Source organism: Conger conger, chromosome 2, assembly GCF_963514075.1.
Source record: "Conger conger chromosome 2, fConCon1.1, whole genome shotgun sequence".
Lineage (NCBI taxonomy): Eukaryota > Metazoa > Chordata > Actinopteri > Anguilliformes > Congridae > Conger > Conger conger.
Window position 1 is genome coordinate 26,199,722 of NC_083761.1, and position 20,658 is coordinate 26,220,379.

The window sequence follows — 20,658 nt, forward strand, 5'->3', positions numbered from 1 at the left end:
AACCACTGCTCAAGAGGCATTATGTCATTATGCAACTGATTTGGAGTTAGCTGAACTTTTCCTTTTTGCTTTTGCTTTAAATAACTCACAAATGGCCCTATAGCAGGGGTGTCCAATCTTATCCAGAAAGGGTGTGTGCAGGTTGTTGTTTTAGCATAGGACTAAAACAGCTGATTCTACTCATCAAGGTCTTGATTAAAGACCACGATTAGTTTATTAGTATAATGGTAATGTATTAGTATAGTATATATATATCAGGTGTGTTACTGCTGGGTTAAAACAAAAACCTGCACCCACGCCGGCCCTTTTAGGATAAGATTGGACACCTCCGCTCTATAGTATGTCAGACCTTCCAAAGCCTACATGCAGCCAGGAACCTGTCTGGGACAAAAGGAAACTGTAAAAAGGTGATTACGACCTTTTAGAATTTTCCATGGTCCTGAATAATATAACACATAAGCAAAGCAAAGCAAAGTGATTATTTTGAAGCGGCCAATTAGGAGTGCGTCACAATTAATATATCCAACCAACTGAAAGGTTTGCTATTTTGGTTTGGAATCTGGGGGATGCAGAGAACTACCATCCAGTGATGTTAGTTCTGTGCACATCTGCAGGTCTGTAAGATATGATATACATTGCCTATAGATAATCATCATACCCCTTTGAAATAGTCACTTTATTTGTCGTAATCAAAACCCATTAAAAGAAAACCTTTTCCAGTTTTATTTACATTTTATTTTCCAGTTTTATTTACATTTTATTTTGCCTTACAACATAAAACTTTTGTAGGACTAACAAGAGTTTTCCTGTAATTACAGCCAGCAATCTGTTTGGATATGTCTGTACTAGTCTTACACACCTAGATTGGGGAATATTTACCTATTCGTCCTTGCAGAATTGTTCAAGTTCAGACAAATTCCGTGGTGAGTCCATCTGCAGATTTTCTATCGCATTTAAGTCAGGGCTCTTACTTGGCCACTGAAGGACATTGCCCCCCCTATCCTTAAGCCATTGCGTTGTTCTTTTGGCTGTATGTTTAGGATCATTGTCATGTTGGAAGGTGAATGACCTGCCCCATCTTGAACAGTCTGGCAGAGGGACGCATGTTTTCCTCAAGAATTTGGGTGTACTTGGCAGCATCCATTTCCCTTCATTCCTGACAAATTGCCCAGTCCCCGCTGAAAAGAAACAGCCCCGCAACCTAATGTTGCCATCGCCATGCTTCACAGTCGGTATGGTGTGTTTTGGGTGGTGTGCTGTGTTTGGTTTTCACCAAACAAAGCACTTGGAGTTCAGTCCAAAAAATGTTGTTCTCATCTGACCATTTCATCACATGGCATCAGAATCCTCCAGGTGTGTTTTTGCATAGCACAAACGAGACTGAATGGGGCACTTTTTCAGAAAAGGCTTCTTCCTTGCCACGCTGCCATACAGGCCAGCTTTGTGTAAAGCTTGTGAGATTGTTGTCATATGCACAGACTGACCAGTCCCAGCCATAAAGACTTGTAAGTCCTTCAAAGTTGCCTTTGGCCTCTTGGTAGCTTCTCTGATCAATGTCCTCCTGGCTCGGTCATCCATTTTGGACAGACAGCCTGATCTAGGCAAGGTGTTGGTGGTGCCATATGCTTTCTTCTTCTGAATGATGCTCTGAACAGTACTCAGAGGGATAGCTAAAGCCTTTGAAATCTTTTTATAGCCTTCTCCTAACTTATGCCTTTCTACAACTTTATCCCGGAGGCCTTTTAAAAGCACTTTCCCAACTATGGTGAATTCTTTGCAGTAACATGCACTACTAGTAGTGGAATCTTCAAGAAACAGCTGGTTTTATTCTGAAGTAATCAAAACCACCACAATTGATGTCAGGTTGGATAATTAGCCTGGTGTTTGATCTGAAAGTTGATTGGTCACACCTGAGCAAGTTTATAATGGTATACTCAAAGGGGCTGATCACTTAACCAAACCAGGTATTTCACTAATTAATTCATAATAATTGTCCAGAATTTTTCAAATTGTTATTTTCACATTGATGATGAGGGTTATAATATGTACATACAGCCCAAAAAAGTTAGACTTAATATATTTTAATTTCAAGGATGTAATGTGACAAAAGGAAAAGATTTTCACAGGGTATGATGACTTTCCATAGGCACTGTACTTTATTGAATCTGTGGCTCACCAACCTGTGACCAACTCCTATTCTGAGGCCTGTGTCTTGGTCAAGGGCAATGGCAGAGAATACCCAACCGCACATGCAGGCCTTTTGACTTGGGAGAAAACTGGGGTACCTGGAGGAAACCCACGGGCACTGAGAGAGAACATGCAAACTCCACACAGAGAGAATCCGGCCAACTGGGACTAACCACTGTGCAATAATGAGTAGATTTCCCTTTGCTCATTAAGATACAGTGTGACTCAGTGGTGAAAATAACCTTTTCTTTCAACAGATGGTAAGTGTGTGCAGCCTATGCGTGGGCTGCAGCCTGTGTTTTTCATTGAATTTGAAATAAAGGAATTTAAACAACGTGTAAATCCGGCCAGTTACACATGAATCACTTTATGCAGCTACTTTAAAGCCATGTGAATTGTACTTCCGGGTTGCACTGTTAAGACATGCCAATGAAACCCACTCCCTGGCACAAATAATTCCGATGGTTGTTGGGGAAAAATATGTAAATGCTACTGTCCGTAACCGTGATAAATAACATGCATTTCTGATTTGTCAGTGGAAAATTGTTTAATTTTACAGATTAATGTTTTTGAAGAGCATCTTTTAATACACAGCCAATCATTGTGAGTTTTCTGAATAACACTCTTAAAACCACCATACCGCAGTCATTTTCGGCATTTAATCAATGATTAATACACTTTTAATCTAGTACCAGTCTTTACATTACATTAGATTACATGCCATTTGGCTGACACTTGATTAGACTAAGCAGGAGATTCCTCCCCTGTAGAAATGCAGGGTTAAGGGCTGTGTGAATCTTATTGTCGAACAACCGACCTTGCTGGTCCCAGTCATGTACCTTAACTATGAACTCTTAGCGTAGCGGTTAAGATAAATGGTTAATTCTGCTTTCTGCACATTCTGCAGTTTTCTCATCTGAACACCAGGGGGCTGTAAAACACACACAAAGTTTCTCAAAGCTAAAAAAACTTCAAACAGCTTTTATTATTCTGATGGGTAATAGGAGCTGCTGCAGGATAACCTGCAGTCGTAAACAGGTAAATGTTTACATTAAACTTTTCAGTTTACATTTGCAGTGTGTGCTGGTAATCCATTCAGCCAGACAAACATGAGTTAGTGGGCTTTAATGCTGAACCAGGGGTACCAATTTAAATCCTAAAAACTATCTATGGAAAAATGTTTGTTAGTTTATCCACCTACATTATCAAGACATTTTACAGAATAAAAAGCAAACATCATATTTTATTAACAAGCTTTATATAAAGAAAGGAATTACACATTTGTGTAAATCAAGTGCAAACATTCCCTTTATAAAAGGCTCTTTGTCGATTTATAAAAATAAGGCAGCACACGTGAAGTTTCATCCACACTCCTCGGAGCCAGCATGCTGGGACCAGTATTGTTTCCGGTTTCCGGTGTGGGATGGTGGAGGGCATGACATTGCAGTACAATTGGGGCCAACATGGCGTCCAGGAGGGGAAAGATGGTTTAAGGCACGTCCTGCAAAAGGGGAGACACCACATTCCACAGATATCAAATGATATTAGCAAGGATATTAAGGCAAGCATATCAAACAATATTAGCAACACCAAGGCAGTCAAATACGGATATGGATATATTAATTATAACATATAATTAGCCAAATTAGTCACTTCTAAATAATCACTTTGGACATGCTATTATGTGTTGTATTTTTGAGGACGAAAGGAAACTAATTAAAGGATTCTTCACTATATACAGATCAGACCTGGGTGAAATACATAATTGTTTTGGATTCAAATACTTTTCTGTGCTCAATTGATCTTGCCTGGTCCAACTGAGCCAACCAAGAGGACCAGAAGATTATACCAATATACCAGACAAGCTCAGTAAAGTGTGGAAAATTGAAAATGGTAAAATAATTACTTATTTGACCCAGGTCTGGAAAGAGTGAAAGAAGGTGTTGGTGACTCACCAGGTCGGGCTCCGGAACATGTCACAGCCTGCCTCTTCAGTAGTAGAACCGGCTCTGCATGATGTCTGAGATAAGCGCTCGTGCCAGGAAAATTCCTACCATCTATCCGAGACGTTGACACAAACATTGACCTTATTATGAAAACTAACATTGTCATTAGCATTGGCTTTACCATTAACCTAAGAACTATGCATCTAAATTGCATTAACAGTAAAATTACAATTAATGTTTACAGTTACAAAAACATTAACATCATCGTTCAGATCGACCCGTAAACAGCCGTCTGAGAGCAGTTCTGTTATTATGAGCATAAGCATTAACCTTGGGGTCAGAGGGCTTGCATCCTAATGAAATATTTGCAAATGTCACACAACATCCTCAGAATGTCCTACCTGCATTTCCCGCTCAATTATTATATGCCGTTGCTACTACATCTTGTCCATACATCACATTATTTCATCACTTAGCACTGTGACTTAATGTCTTAACAAACCTTTTTTACTTTACTTTTATATATTGATGATTCTATCCATTTTATTATAATTTTCCATTGACTGCATTGGGCAGAAAATGCCACATGAATAGCAGACCTGGGTGAAATACTTAATTGTTTCGGATTCAAATATTTTTTCTACACTTTACTGTGCTCGTCTAGTGTATCGGAACCTATGAAATACTCTCAGAAAATGTGCAAATCCCACCTTCTGGTCCTCTTGGTTGGCTCAGTTGTACGAGGGAAGATCAATCGAGCACAGAAAAGTATTTGAATCCAACACGATTACGAATTTGACCCAGATCTGATGAATGGTAACGGGGGATGGGAACGGAAAATACGTTTCGAATGGTTATACGACTTCTGTCAAAGGGGAGATTTGGCAGGGGCCGGTGTCCACACCTGTAGCACGGATATGCCGATAAAGACTCCAGCGACGATGTACATGTTCCGTGGCAGCCACTGCTCCAAAGCCAAAATACAGCCCCGGGTGTTGATAGCATTGCTCAAGCCACCCTGAATCCGGTGAAACAGGTGTAAGCAGCAGTCCTTTGTGTTGATAAGCGTGAGAGACGGGTGTTTGATTTGATATACAAGACTGGGTAAGAGACAGGGTTTCTGTGTGATGGATGTTACCTTTATTCTGACGTCATAGCCACACTGTGTGTTGACTACATTGTTCTGAAAGAGGGAGAACAAATCTGAATTTGAGTGTGTTCTGCATACAGAAATTGACAATCCGCATAATTCATTCATTCATTCATTATCCTAACCCGCTTATACTGAACAGGGTCGCAGGGGGGCTGGAGCCTATCCCAGCATACATTGGGTGAAAGGCAGGAATAGACCCTGGACGGGTCACCAGTCCATCGCAGGGCACACACACTATTCACTCACACACTCATACCCATGGGCAATTTAGACTCTCCAATCAGCCTAACTTGCATGTCTTTGGACTGTGGGAGGAACCCGGAGTACCCGGAGGAAACCCACGCAAACACAGGGAGAACATGCAAACTCCACACAGAGAGGCCCCGGCCGATGGGCATTCGAACCCAGGACCTCCTTGCTGTGAGGTGGCAGTGCTACCCACTGCACCATCCATGCCGCCATAAATCCGCATAATGCGCAATTTAATACGCTGGGTAAAGGCTCACCGCAGGGTCGGAGATGCAGCAGGAGAAGGGAACTCCACACCTCTCCCGGCTGGGGTTGGTTTCACTGCAGTTGAAATACGCATTCAGGTCCCAGTCATCTGGTTCTTTGGCGCCACAGCAGGAATTCTGTGGGGACAGTCCAATTGGTCAGTACAACCAGAACCCTGCAGGGGGCGCTCTGGTGGTCTAGCAGCTCGTTCTGGGGTGGACAGTTGTATTCCTGGAGGGCCAGTCAGTGCGTATGCAGGTTTTTGTTTAGTCTATGTGGCCCTGCTTTCCTGCTCCATTACATTACAGTACAGGCATTTGGCACACGCTCTTATCCAGAGCGACGTACAGTTGATTAGACTAAGCAGGAGACAATCCTCCCCTGGAGCAATGCAGGGTTAAGGACCTCGCAGGGTTAAGGGCTGTACGGATCTTATTGTGGCTACACGGGGATTAGAGCCACCGACCTTGTGGCCGTGTCCCAGTCATTTACCTTAACCACTACGCTACAGCCCGCCCCTGGCTCCAGAACTAGGTGACCGGATAAAGTTGCTTGCGTTGGTTCAACTACTTAGTCATGGGTTTCTGCTTCTTTGAACTTTTTTTGGAGATGTCAATACCATAGCTGTGGTATTAGCATTAGCATTTTCTTGACTTCTTGCAGTAATTGGATTATAAAATACCATAATCATCAACTTTGGGCATCAATTTCAGCCCTCCTTCGGGGATGGGGTCTGCCTCATTATTTCTATTTCATCACTAGTGGTTTTTTCAATTGAGCTGTGATTTTGTGCACCAAAGTATGGAGATGGTATATGGGATATAGGGCTGCATCTTCAATTGATGACTGATAAAAGCAAACATTTAAGACAATGTTATTTTTATTTGTAATTTCAAGGCCATTGGGCCTCAAGGGTTTAAGGAAAAATGATGAATGTTTATTAAACAAATTAATGTATTTGTTTGCAATATAGCACAACTAGCACAATGTGAAAATTATTCACTTCATGCATAGCAATTTCTGACATAATGTGGCTTAAGAGGGTCAATCATCCATCTAAACATGAAAAACATCAAATTTAAAATTACCGGCTTCTTACAATTCTGGAGTTTCAATTGCAATCGTTTCTGAAATCAAAAACCAGCATGTTGCAACACAGTTGCCCAAATCTGCAAGCCACGGTGCCAGACACTGTGGTCGTGTTATGTGAGGTTACTGTGCGGGTGGCTATGTGGAGATGTTCTCTAACGCCACTATGTGGCTACGTGCAAGATGTTCTGTGAGGTCATTGTGGGTGGCCCCCTCCCCTCCTCACCAGTCTCTGTAAAGAGTCGATGACATTCTGCAGATCAATGTCATCCCTGTAGGCTTTGATGTTGGTCAGGAAGAAGTCATTAATCCATTCCTTCAGTGAGTCCTTATATATGAAGGCCAGAACGGCTGCCACAATTTCCAGTAAAAAGATTAAACAAATCAGACCTGAGAACTGGAAGAGAGAGAATTTTAATTAATGTACTGATTTAACAGCATGTTTATTCCAAATTTTATTTCTCAACATCATTATCATAATCATGATTCGGAGAAAAAGATCCTGCAAGGGGCAGTCTCTAATTGTGCAAATCAGATAGTTTCAGAAGAGCTCAGTGCAATTGGCTGCATCAACCTTTAAGAAGTGCTCTCTTTGGGTGAATTCCAGTACACAAAAAAATTTACCCTCCTTTCCTCCACTCATCTCCACTCCCAAACTGGGGGGAGGAAACAAGTATTTTTTAACATTGGGACACACACATTCTCCATCTGTGCGTGAGGCGTGAGGCTATTGTGGCATTTCCTGTGAGATCACTGTGGGTGAGGCCATGCGGACTACAAAGATTCTTAGGCTGTGTCCAAAACAGCTTACTTACTGAGTTTATAAATTGAGTACACTGGAAGAGAAATTAGTTAAGCAAACTTTTTTGTAAATACAGTGTACTTAGTTGCTAATAAAATGTCAACTGCTTACAACAAGCAAAAAGAATAAGATATGGTACTATAGTATTGAATTATAGTGAGCGTGGCTCTCAATATATCACTTGTTTCAAAACCAAAACCAAATCTCAATGCCTTTTAGCAGGTCTACTGCAATGGCAACGGGTTCGGCCTGTATCGTAGTGGTTAAGGTAAATGACTGGGACACCCAAGGTCGGTGGTTCAAATCCCAGTGTAGCCACAATAAGATCTGCACAGCCGTTGGGCCCTTGAGCAAGGCCCTTAACCCTGCATTGCTCCAGGGGAGGATTGTCTCCTGCTTAGTCTAATCAACTGTACGTCGCTCTGGATAAGAGCGTCTGCCAAATGCCAATAATGTGATGTGATGTAATGGGTTCGCCAACTACTGGTACTAATTGGCATAGCTACGTCGTGTAATTTCTGTGTAACAGATACACCTTTTCCTTTAATGGTCACCTGCCTGTACATATTCCCAGGGTTTCCTGGAGTGTGACCATGCCCAAAACAGCCTTCTAACTGTAGTGTCCTCAAAATATGTACTGTCTACTAATCATACAGCCAACTGTGCAACATACCCTCCATATTTCCAACGGTAGTGCAGAAGTGTCATAAAACCACTCCTCTAATAAAAAGCCCCCACCTCTTCCTCTCTGATTTATTGCACTATGATAACCAAAGATGTCTGTTCCTCTCTGTGACACCTCCAAAAAAGTATAATTTACTTCCTGAAATGTGCGCTTCCGAATACACTCAGAAACCCTGTAAATATGAATATCATCCGGGAATTTTAAGTACAGCACATTTTGAGAAACTTCTGTCTACTTAACGTTCTCATCCATTCGGGTAGGCAGTATGTTTAGTAGACATTGAGAAACAAATTTTGAGAACACAGTAGTTAGGAGCCGTGGTGGCTAGTGGGCATTTTACCTAGGTGGGGCTCCATAAATGCATGCACACGCTGGCACACTGACACACGGCAGTACTCACCTCTATAATTACAAAGAAAAGACAAAGCAATGCCAACGTTTTTGTGTAAAGTTATCAACAATCTTAACCTTGGAGGTTTGATAAACTGTATAGGTATAATATAACACGTTGTCCCAATTAGCCTACTTGATGCCTGATTTTGGTAGTATGCAATACAAATGCTTCCACACAAAAAAACAAAAAAAAACATATGATGTATCATCTCCCACTTCTGAAACATTTCATAAGTTTCAGTCTTAGAAGCATGGATTTGTTTCTTGGACAAAGTGAAAAGATCAATGAATTAAAATTACATTAGATGGCGAAAGGCAGATATGGAGGATATTGTAATATACATTTCAACTCAGTTTCTCTTTATAGGGAAGCAACAAAAGATAAGAGAAACAGAAAGCCTGCAACTGAAACAGCGGACCCTCTCCTTACAGCGAAGTGATTTTCTTCACAGTGCGAAAAAAGCTCTTAGATAAAAGCACATCAACTCTGACCACCAGATCTAATATATTACATCGAAAAACATTACAACAAAACATAGACGTATGTAAATAAACAAGCTTTACCGCATGAGTGAAAACACAAAGACGAGACACAACTAGACCAATTTCCTCAAATTTGTTATATATGAAATGGGTAATGGGCTCCGTTTACGACTGTCCTATCATTTTCACAAGTTTGTAAGAACATGCAGTAACCTGCAGACTAAGGAGTACAAGAAATGATTGCCTGGCTAGATATAAAGCGGCACATAAAAAATGCACACAGTGATGCATCTCAAAAAACAACTGAACTGCTTATGATGGTTAACATTTCCAACTCCAAACTTACCCAATTTAGAGGGGAGCAGTGTTAATACATAGTTGCAGGTTTTGCACACAATTGTATTTTATCAGGTTTTTCTAAAGCCCAAAATAAAATGAATAGTTCAAGCTGCTGATTAGGATGATGCCCCTGTTTGGTTCCTAGTCAGAAAAACATTGCAAAAATGGAAAATGTTCATGAGTTCTGGAAAATAAACGTTTTATATTGTATTGGCTATATCCTAAGCTAAGCTAAGGATTTCTTTTAGCTAGCAATCTAATCATAATTTGGAAATGGATGTGTTAATTTCTACGTTAATTGGTTAAAGCGCACAGTAACTGGCATCTGGCTTTTATAAACCAGTGTATTCAAAATAGAACTATTGGTTCCAGCCTGTTGCTACCATTAGAATCGAAAACTCACTGTAAACCAACTACTGGCAGTCCCCGCTCTAGCTAAGGCCCTCTGGGCTACTGGGCATAGCATATGTATGGCCCAGGGACGCCAAGAAGTGCACCCTGCCGGGTTTCTTGCAGCAGCCAATGAGCGTGGCAAAAATAATCACCCGAAAGATAAAACACGCCCCTCTAATTGAACCCCATTTGGGCGCACTCCTAGTGCGCCACTTGGCTAGAAGCAAGAGGCATGCCCAGTCAAAAAGAGAGAGAATAAGGGACGGAAGAGTGAAACCTTCTAAATCACGGAATCAGACCCTTCTACAAAATGCAGAAGGAGTTCGTCTTTTTCCTTCAAGAGGGAAGAGAGAACTCAACCTGACACCCTGGAGGTGATAGTATGGCAGGGTTAAGAACAATAGAGGGCCGCCGGAAGGAAGGCAAGGGTGTTTGTAGGGTGTTTTACTCACAAACTTGAGAAGGCAGATGTTCTCCCGCAGTGCTCCCACACACCCTGCAAATCCCAGGATGAAGGTGATTGAACCTACTATCAGAACCAACCATACAGGGTCCAGACCGTGCGTCCGTGTCACCTGGGTTAGGTCTGACAGCATCCCCTGAAAGGATTATATTATATTATATTAGGATTGCATTATATTGTATATGACAATTATATTACAATTATATTACGAGGGGTGGGGAGAGGTTCACCTCTTGAGGCTGAACCTCTCCCCACCCCTCTTAAACTCTGTAATTTCTAATTACTTTAGTTATTTTGTAATTTGTTCTTAGCACTTATGTTACAGGTTTTTACAATCACTTTGAAACACATTCAGAACCTTGAGGTCATTTTTCAAAATTGTAGACACAAAACTCAAAACGGATAATCAAAATGCAAGAGAAAGGCTTGCTAAAACCTCAGGTCTAGTGTGGTAGGTAACTGATATATCAATAAATAAGATAAAATAAATGAATTAATATTTTTAAGAACTCTGTGTGACTCGTGACATAATGCAAGCATTACCATGGGCTGTAATATAAGATAATGGTCAATAACAAAATAGGGACTGGTTACATGAACACAGATTAATCTTAATTCTGGACTAAATGCAGCTTTGTATGGATAATCTCCAATTAAATTTAGTTTAGGACTAGGCTTACTCATTTGTAATTACTTCATTTGTAGATGAAGTTACAAAGTGTTGAAATTTGAATCACATTGCAGTATTGGTTTATTACAGTTTTTTTTACAATCTTTTTTTCTCTTTCCTTTTTTTAGTTTAATTTTTACTAATTTCAGAACCATGAGGTCATTTATCAAAACTGTAGACACAAAACTCAAAACGGACAATTGCTTGGATACAATATACATAAACCAAAAATAATTTAATCACTGAACCACCGGCAACAACATAGCGACAACATGGAGCAGTCAGATGATCCATGTTAGAATAGAGATCAAGCAGTCACAGGAGGAGGAAGAGGAGGTGGTCAATGGAATGGCAGACGACAAGTACTCCTTCAGAGAGATGGCCTTGTTTCTCATCTTAGAGGTGGGGGGTTGTCCTAGTGGAGGACAGTGTCTTTCACAGCAGTTCAGGATTTATTCCCACCTATAATTTTGTTTTACAATTGCTAAAAATTCACTTTTTCAAAACTCTTCATACAACTCTCTGCACCAACATGCAGCTTGTCAGTTCATTTCATTCACAAAATGGATCAAAACTGCCAAACCAATGCGAACATGTCTCAAAGGAAAAGTGCCAGCACTATAATTTTTGCCATAGAACAGTGCTCTAAAAAGCACTCACAACTAGTGCCATTGCAGTCAATGCACTGTTTTCTGTTAGTGATTTTCAAATTGGACTGTAGAAATGTATAGTTTTTGGTGGTTCAGCCTGAATCTTTATAAAAGCAATGAACAAATCATTCAGTTTGGTCCACATACAGGGCTCTTGTGCGAACTGTGAAAAGTTCTACAAAAGTTCTAAAAAGTATAAAAATGCTTGTTTGCAATTGTAAAACAAACTGTGAAACAACCCACAGCTATGTTATAATTATAATTATATAATATATATTTTTTATTTTTCATTTTACAGTAACGCTTGCATTATGTCACATGAGTCACACAAAGCTCTTAAAAATAGAATGGTTATTTATTTTATCTTATTTATTGATATATCAATTCCCTACCACACCAGCCATCTTGAGAAAGGCTTTGGCTCAGACTTGGACTTGCATTTGATGACTTGTGAACATTTCTGGTCAGCAATATTCTTTTGAGAGTTAAACTCACCGTTGTTTATTCAATTTGCAAATGTAGGCATATATACAGTCGTAAAGGCTTGGATGTACTGTACCTACATTCAAGTTACAAAATACCATGGCCGAGTTCCACCATTACAGCACACTTAAAAATATGTGTGGACTTTTGGGAGGGAATTCCTAGGAGCTGATGCATCGTATTCCTGGTTGAGCCCAATTTGAAACCATTTGAGTATTTCTGTAATACCCTGGAATGATACCCAAGACAGTGTTTTTCCATTTTTATCAACTAAGTGTGAGTTAATGTACTTGTTATTTACAATGTATGAGTTCACAGACTTTTCTGCAGCACATCTGGTCGACAAAATAATGATACTTCAAGAAAAGTCAGATGACGTTACAGATGAGGGGTCATGTCGGGACTGTTGTTGATTTTATCTTAAGCATGGCAGGTATTTTGCCGCGATTTTGATGGCCTTTTAAAACAGGCAACAATAAGGCAAACACTGAGAAGATAATATTCTGCAACACAACTGATTAGAAATACCCAAGCTTGTCAGGAAACGTAACAGAATGTGCCAGCCCTCAGAGAACAATGAGAACATATTTCAGTTGTTTATTTTAACTGAAAACCTGCCAACAGACTTCAACAGCCCAAACGGGGAGAGACAGCAAACATTCATAAAAAATTATCACCCAAAGCAGAAGAGCTTTAAACTCACCTTTTCACTCCAAGCCCAAAATCCAATAGCAATAAATCCAGCTCCGGCTAACTGTTGGAAACACAAAGAGTAAAATCATGTCATTCGGTTAAGGGACCACTATGGTGCAGAGATGAGTCCCATAGCCTTGGACCGAATTTGGATTGTGCCGGAATCTTTACATACGAGTAAATGCAAAAATACATTTAAAAAAAGATTACCTAATAAAGTGCTCATGGAGTGTATAATGCTGTCTATAACAGCTTCATTGTCACACTTATTCAGGGACTGGATATATGAATCAATAAATACACAGAGGCTGCTCTGACAAACTCATCACCATCACAAAACAGTACATACCAGTGCTACACTCGAGTTACCCTGCACCATGCTCACACTGCACCAGACCTGGGGCAAATACGTAATCGTTTTGGATTCAAATGCTTTACTGAGCTTGTCTGGTATATTGGAACCTATGAACTACTCTCAAAAAGTGAAAACCCCTCCTTCTGTCTAGTCTTGTTAAAAATACATAATTTGTCCTTTAGCTGAAGTCTTTATCTAAAGTGACTTCAGACTCAGCACAGGATAATCTGCCCAGGAGCAATGCAGGGTTAAGGGCCTTCCTCAAGGGCCCAACAACTGTACAGATTTTATTGCGGCTATGCCGGGGCTTGAACCACCAACCTTCCAGGTCCCAGTCATGTACCTTAGCACTAGGCTACAGGGTTGCACCAGGCAAGATCAATCAAGCTCAGAGAAGTATTTTAATCCAAAACAATTACATATTTGACCCAGGTTTGCACAACACTCTACAAACAAATAATTATTCCAGTTCTCACCCAGAACAAAATGTTGTAGCTGAACATTAGGTACTTGTAGAAGCAGCTGACCTCCGAGTTCTGAGGTCGGTAATAGTGCATCTTGATGCCCTGCGGGGGAGAGAAAGCAATTATGCACAAGGCACAGTTTTTGGGATGTGAGATTACCTGCAGGAATTTCTGGCTTGCATTAACAGTAAGCTTTTGGAATTCTGTGGTAACTTCAGACTTTTAGGGTACAATTTTAATTGCAGGCTTTTGAGGTAACTGCAAGCTTTTACGGCTGTGTTAGTAATAGAAGTGTTTGTGGAGTGCTGTGATAACTGGCTGTGCTTGGCAGGCTGCTAAAGGGTGGATCCCAAAAATACAAACAGGAAAGGAAGAAACTGTGTTATGCAACTTTTAGTATGTCACTGGTCGTCACAGTCAGATTCTTCTTTGTCCACTAGACAGTTCACTTACCAAGGCAGGCCACTGAAACAGTGATGACTTACTACAAGTCACTAAAAGAGTAAAAACCCATTGCCATTGTAGCTTTCTTCTGCTGTAAAATCAGTGGATCATAGTTTAAGCTTTATTGGAACACACAGCTGGGGTGGGTGGAAGAAACCACACTAAGTCCATGGCAGTTGCAGTTTCAGTCATTCCAGGTTTTACTAGAAGCATGTTAGTGTGGCAAACATTGATGAGCATAGTTATTGTAAATATAAACAGGTAAATGGATAGTGGATTGACCTGAGGCCATTTTTATAATATTTATATAGCCTGGGTACACATTTAAACAGAAATGGAAAATGTGTATCAATTGATTCTTAATTATTATTATATATATTCTTATTGATTATATTACATTCATAAACCCATAATAAAATACTGTAGCTACCATTTTCTTGTTCAAAGTTAAAACCTTGTTTTTACGTAACGGAATACAATAATACATCATTAACCCTTTATGCATCCTGCATATTCTGCCAAATCTCCCGAGGAATAACACAATGACTTAACATTTTAAATAGCTTACACGGTATATTTCAAAAATTAAATAGAAAATAGCAGCAATTCACGTTGTAGTTTTCATATATATATATATATATATATATATACACACACACACACACACACACACACACACATAAGAGTATTTTAATATCAATAAATACATGTGTACAATATAAATACAGGTGTGTTTATTTGAATGGGTCTTTGTGGATGATTTATAATGTAGCCTATTCATTCTCATTCACGACCATATTATGTGAAAATAAAAAAAAACTTTATACTCATCATGTTCTGTCCTGTAAAGCCAGCCACAATATTTTTGGTCTGCATAACTCTTTGGATTCTACCCAGTTACTCAGTATTTAAAGGTTTGTGCGATATAAAGCGGTGGAAGGGGTGAGGAAGATGGTCTGCTTGTTCGTGGCGAGAAGAAGTCTGATTTTTATCTGCCATCTCTCCTTTCAAAATTGCTATTTATATGTTCAGCCAAGCCTCCTACATTACATGGATATCAAACTTTCTGCATTAGACATTAGAAAGTCACAGAATTTTGTGAATAAAAAGTGTATAGTCTCTCCAAAAGACCAGTCTTTTGCAAGTTATTGGTCACATTTTTTCTGGCTTAACAATATATATATATATATTTTTTTTTTTTCTTTTTGGCCCTTCCCCTCAGCCAAGTGCATTAACATTCATCATCTAAGAAGAGTGATTTTTCTGAGGGATTTTGTTTGTCCTTTTGTGTCCAAATGTCATGTCCATAACGCTGGAATTGCCCATATAATATCAGGTGATAATTTATACTAATGCTGCTTTATAAACAGTTAAAACAGACTGCCCAATTTAGAACGTGAACATAAAGATGGCACAAACACAACCGAAGGGTAAGAAAACAATATATTGGTCTCACTGTAATCACCAAGACTTGCTTTACAACATGATTCCTATTTGAATGCTTTGCATTCATTAATTAAGAAATAAAATAATAAAATAAAAATGTAGCCAAAATGTTCATATTTTTCTTTACAGACTGACACATGGAATTCAATTTACAGATGTACAATTTGTTTTATAGTCCTATTACAAGGAGTGATTGCCTGGTTAAAGCAGGGGTGCACAGCTCCAGTCCTGGTTTTGTTCCAACCAACTGCCTTAGTTTTTGTTTTCTGACAGCTCTATTAAATCACAAAAAACAATGTTTTAAGTGAAATATTTGCATTTGCTGAAAGCCTCAAAACACAGGAAATGAAATTGATCAGCCCTACCACTAACTGCTCTCCATCTGGATCAGCACCTATCTCTGACAACATGCTACAGCCAAGTATAATGCCTACTGTACATCAAACAACATGTGCTCACCACTGGGCAGATTGTTTAAGATTCAAAGCTCTCAAAGAATCCATAATCTTAGAGTGGTGCACTGTAAAGTAAATTGCCAATTTCACATTTTAAAGTGAGAGGCAAAATACTTATTTTGCACTTTTCTAAAGCATGCTTTATTTCCAACATGCCCAATGTGTCCTATTTGGGACCACAGATCTTATATTCAACATTCCTACAAATTGTTGGTATGTAGCATACAATTTTTAAACAAGTGTGATTTTTTGCATTCTAAATTGAGCAGCATTTTAAAAAGTTGTTTTGACATTGCATTAATTAAGAAATATTATTAATGACCAAAGAATTAAGGCAAAGTATTGAGAGATGAGCATGACTTTACATTTACATTTTTACATTTTAGTCATTTGGCAGACGCTTTTAATCCAAAGCGACTTACAAGTGCATAGGTTCTACCATAAGTCGAAGCATCACATCCAGAACTAGCAAAATACACATGGAATGCTGTTCTAAACATAGTTGTCATCAGAAGTGCATTTTTTTTTGGGGGGGGGGGGGGGGGGGGGGGTGTAGACAAGGATAGGGATATCAGAAATGAGGGGCAGGGGAAATCAGGAGGGAGGACTAAGGTAGAGTTTGAAAAGGTGGGTTTTGAGTCTGCGTCGAAATAGGGGGAGGGATTCTGCTGTTCTGACAGTGGTAGGCAAGTCATTCCACCACTGAGGAACCAGAACGGAATACAGGCGTGAACGTGCAGCTCGACCGCCAGGTGCACGTAGAGAGGGGACCATAAGGCGACCAGAGCTGGCAGACCGGAGTGGTCTAGCTGGGGAGTAGGTTGTGATCAGGGATTGTATTTAAGGTGGGGCAGTCCCCTTAGCAGCCTGAAATGCCAACACTAGGGCCTTGAAACGGATGCGTGTGGCAATAGGAAGCCAGTGGAGGCCAATGAGAAGCGGGGTGACATGAGCCGACCTGGGCTGACTGGTGATCAGGCGGGCTGCAGCATTCTGGACCAGCTGGAGGGGCTTGATGGCACACGCTGGGAGACCGGCTAGGAGGGAGTTGCAGTAATCCAGGCGGGAAATGACGAGCGCCTGGACTAGGAGCTGGGTGGCTTTCTCAGTCAGGAGATGACGGATACAGCGTATATTATACAGAAAGAACCTGCAGGTTCTGGCAGTGGAGGATACTTGTGGAGCCAGGGTGAGGCAGTTATCAAGAGTCACCCCAAGATTCTTTGCCGTAGAGTGTGTGATAGTGTGTGATTTGTGATTAGAGTGAGACCAAGATATTGTTTTTACCATTTACGGTAGTAAAACTGTGGGTCTCTAAAATAAAGGTGCATGGGAAGGTCAAAACTGTTAAAATGGCCACCTAATCTTTTTCATGATGCTTTCTGTTTCATTTCTCTAAATTATACCAATGGTCATTGCTCCACGGTTACATTATGAGTGTCAAATATCTGAGAGGTCAAGGTTAATAAGGGTCCATTTCCTCCAGGAATGATTCCCTTCATTTTTGTTGTTATAATAATTATTATTATTATTAAATGGTAAATGGTTGGCATTTATATAGTGCCTTTATCCAAAGCGCTGTACAATTGATGCTTCTCATTCACCCATTCGTACACATTCACACACCAACGGGGACTGGCTGCCATGCAAGGCGCCGACCAGCTCGTCAGGAGCATTTGGGGGTTACATTACATTACATTATTGGCATTTGGCAGACGCTCTTATCCAGAGTGACATACAGTTGATTAGACTAAGCAGGAGACAATCCTCCCCTGGAGCAATGCAGGGTTAAGGGCCTTGCTCAAGGGCCCAACGGCTGTGCAGATGTTATTGTGACTACCCCAGGATTAGAACCACCGATCTTCCGTGTCCCAGTCATTTACCTTAACCACTACGCTACAGGCCGCTGGCGTTTGAGCGCCTGTTACCTTCTGGGAAACACAGGCTGGAGATTCAAGCCAAACCGTTTGTTTTGAGTTTTGCCCCATATTTAGGAAACGGCTACACTGATGGTGATAAAAATGCCTACACATAATTAAAGCATTTAATCCAAATAAGCTCAACTGAAACAAGCGTGCCTGGTATAAATTCCTGAAACAGATCAGCCCTGGTTGTGTACCCCTAGTTTACAGTTTGAACTCGATTAGTGATCAAGTTGGGAGCATATTCTGTTTGTCACAACAATACTGTCTCTTACTCTGACTTTTATGTAGACACCCCGGCCATTATTACATACAGTGTCTGTGTTCATACTTCAATGCCTGCAGGTCACCGACTCACGGCTCATCCTGTTATTATACCATTGTATTCGAATATCCTGTTATTGCAGCATAAGGCCCAATAGGTTCTGACCTGTCGCCGCTGTCTCGTAACTATCTTCGCAACTGTAAACTGTACAGTCTGTATGCAATGCTTTCTGCTCTCTGAGCGTGAGATGTTATAAACAATTTTGGGAATGATTCACACAAATCATTTAAAGGTACAATCGGTCATTTCCGACTTCTAACGGTCAAGAGAGGAATCGCAGCAACAAACACGCTCAAACCACAACACTGTTTATCCCATAACTTCTCTGTGAACGTGCTTATGTTGAAACACCAATGGCTGTGGCAATTAGAACCAATTTTCAACCAATGAGCTTGAAATATTGTACAGCTATACGATGTTTTTGGTACAGAGTGCCAGCCCGTCAACTGCATATTTTGAAACCCGAATTTAAGGACTATAAACACATACAGACGGTGTCAACATGAGACCCTTTTTCAATGAATGGTATTGTAACAATGTTTTAACACAAAAATATTGCCCATTGTACCTTTAACACAAATGCCTCATGGTTGACAAGTCTGATAGAATACAGACTTGTCAACCAGATAGAATATTCTTGACGCGAACCTGGGAAAAGCGTTTTGATGAACTCTGACATTCGACTATCGTGCCGCCTACACATAGTTAATGAAGTTAGTGGAAAAAGTAGTTTTAAAATCGCTTCAGTAGATGCGAGGTCACACATATATAACGCATAACGAGAACAATCTAGCCTTGGGATAGCTAGAACTTCTTATCAGCAAAGCTCACGCCTATTTTAGTTGGAAACCCCCGCTCGTGTGCTAATGGTTACAGCCTGTCAATATCAAAAGGCGAATGGCTATATAAAAATAAAGGTATGCATGTTTGTGTGTGTGTGTGTGTGTCCTATGCGAAAATTACCAACTTCCTCCTGAAATTATGATAATCTATTTCGTTTCTCAGTTGACCGGATGGTACGGACTTCGTCCCGACACAGCACACATAGCCCCATTTTCTTCTTAGTTTATAAAGACTTTAAACTGCCGCGACTCACCTTTCGTTTGATCGCCTCCTTTTTTAGGCGAATCCTTACTCGGCCAGATCTCAAACAATTGGGTGTTAACACACGCGCATACACTTTCCTTGCGCGGCACTCACAAGTTTTGGACCTCCCATAGAAAATGAAACCCGCAAGCAATGCGAATTACGAATTACCCAAACAGCTGATACACACCAGGAAGATGCATGGCGTAATAGCTCTACGACGTATGCAACTAATAGACTACTGAAGTTAATACGTAGTTATATGTAACACAGACCCATCTTGGGCGCCAAACGATAAAATAAAGTGGATAAATAAATTGTAGGTATGGGGTATACAGTTTATAGGGTTACACAGATGTGGATTTATTGGTTGGGTGGGTGCTCTGCGATCCATGTTCTTGACAGGCTAGTACACCAGTGTATATATTTTTATAATCCATTCCTTCCATTTCCCCACCACACAATGGTGCAGCATAGTTGTGAAAAGAGAACACCGTTGTTGTAACACCTGTTAGAGCCCAAAAGGCGGTAGCTATGATGTTTTATCCCCCCCACCCCAAATATCTGCACATCAAGGAGCTGAGTTCCAGCGTCCTTCCTGACCAACACCTTTAACAGGCTGTAATCACAAAGGCCATCAAAGGGCTGCATAAAAATCATTTTAACAGTTTCCTCCTCACATTACCTTCCTTTGTTTCCAGGATTGAGGTTGTGAAGGAAAAGAGAAGGCAAAGAAACAAGAACAGACTGATTCGCTTATAATGATTCAGACACCATTAATCACTGCAGTATCATTTTGGAGTGATGTTGTCCATTGTTATTGTTAAAACCTGTTGCACATATACATTGTTTTAAACTGGATTTCATTATAATTCACCTTTGAGAACATGGCAATACTGTGCTATTATCAGATATTGGTCAAAAAACTTGACAGTTTTTGATGGATGTAGATCATTCTAAAACATCAATATTTAACTTTTTTTTTTCTTTCAGACTACATTTTTTTCTCAGTAACACATTTCTCATGGATCTGCAAGTGTATTTCCTTGACAGAAAATGGAAATGCCTGAATTCTTTGAAAAGATAATCTGTATGGGGTTATTACTCTTCTCATTGTACAGTTTTAGAGCTGGAGCAGTTGGATGAATGAAAGACTGGGAGTCTCCAGGCATCACCCCACCACTCATGCCAGTGGAACCATGCAATTGATTAACTGCTCCTATAGCTAAGCAGGTGC

General features: G+C 40.3%; 1 protein-coding gene across 2 annotated transcripts; it reads right to left on the reverse strand.

Moving 5' to 3' along the window:
• Positions 1-2,832: 2,832 nt before the first annotated feature.
• Positions 2,833-19,621, reverse strand: LOC133121606 (tetraspanin-14-like). 2 transcript variants are annotated; one of them, XM_061230908.1, is made up of 10 exons: positions 19,432-19,621; positions 13,756-13,845; positions 12,935-12,985; positions 10,418-10,564; positions 7,097-7,267; positions 5,793-5,918; positions 5,272-5,316; positions 5,038-5,184; positions 4,143-4,244; positions 2,833-3,688 (listed from the first exon to the last, which is right to left on the reverse strand). In XM_061230908.1, exons 2-9 carry the CDS (start codon positions 13,834-13,836, stop codon positions 4,179-4,181), a joined length of 834 nt encoding a protein of 277 aa, XP_061086892.1. In that variant the 5' UTR covers positions 13,837-13,845; positions 19,432-19,621; the 3' UTR covers positions 2,833-3,688; positions 4,143-4,178. The 2 variants fall into 2 exon arrangements, with proteins under 2 accessions (XP_061086892.1, XP_061086893.1); XM_061230909.1 differs by having other exon boundaries at positions 5,038-5,151; positions 19,432-19,619.
• Positions 19,622-20,658: the final 1,037 nt, after the last annotated feature.

Coding starts and splice junctions, on each gene's coding strand:
- LOC133121606 (XM_061230908.1), bottom strand. CDS start 13,836: ATGCACTATTACCGACCTCAGAACTCGGAGGTCAGCTGCTTCTACAAG. Junction 10,565..12,934: donor TTTGGGCTTGGAGTGAAAAG/GTGAGTTTAAAG, acceptor TAATCCTTTCAG/GGGATGCTGTCAGACCTAAC. Junction 5,317..5,792: donor GCTGCATCTCCGACCCTGCG/GTGAGCCTTTAC, acceptor TCCCTCTTTCAG/AACAATGTAGTCAACACACA.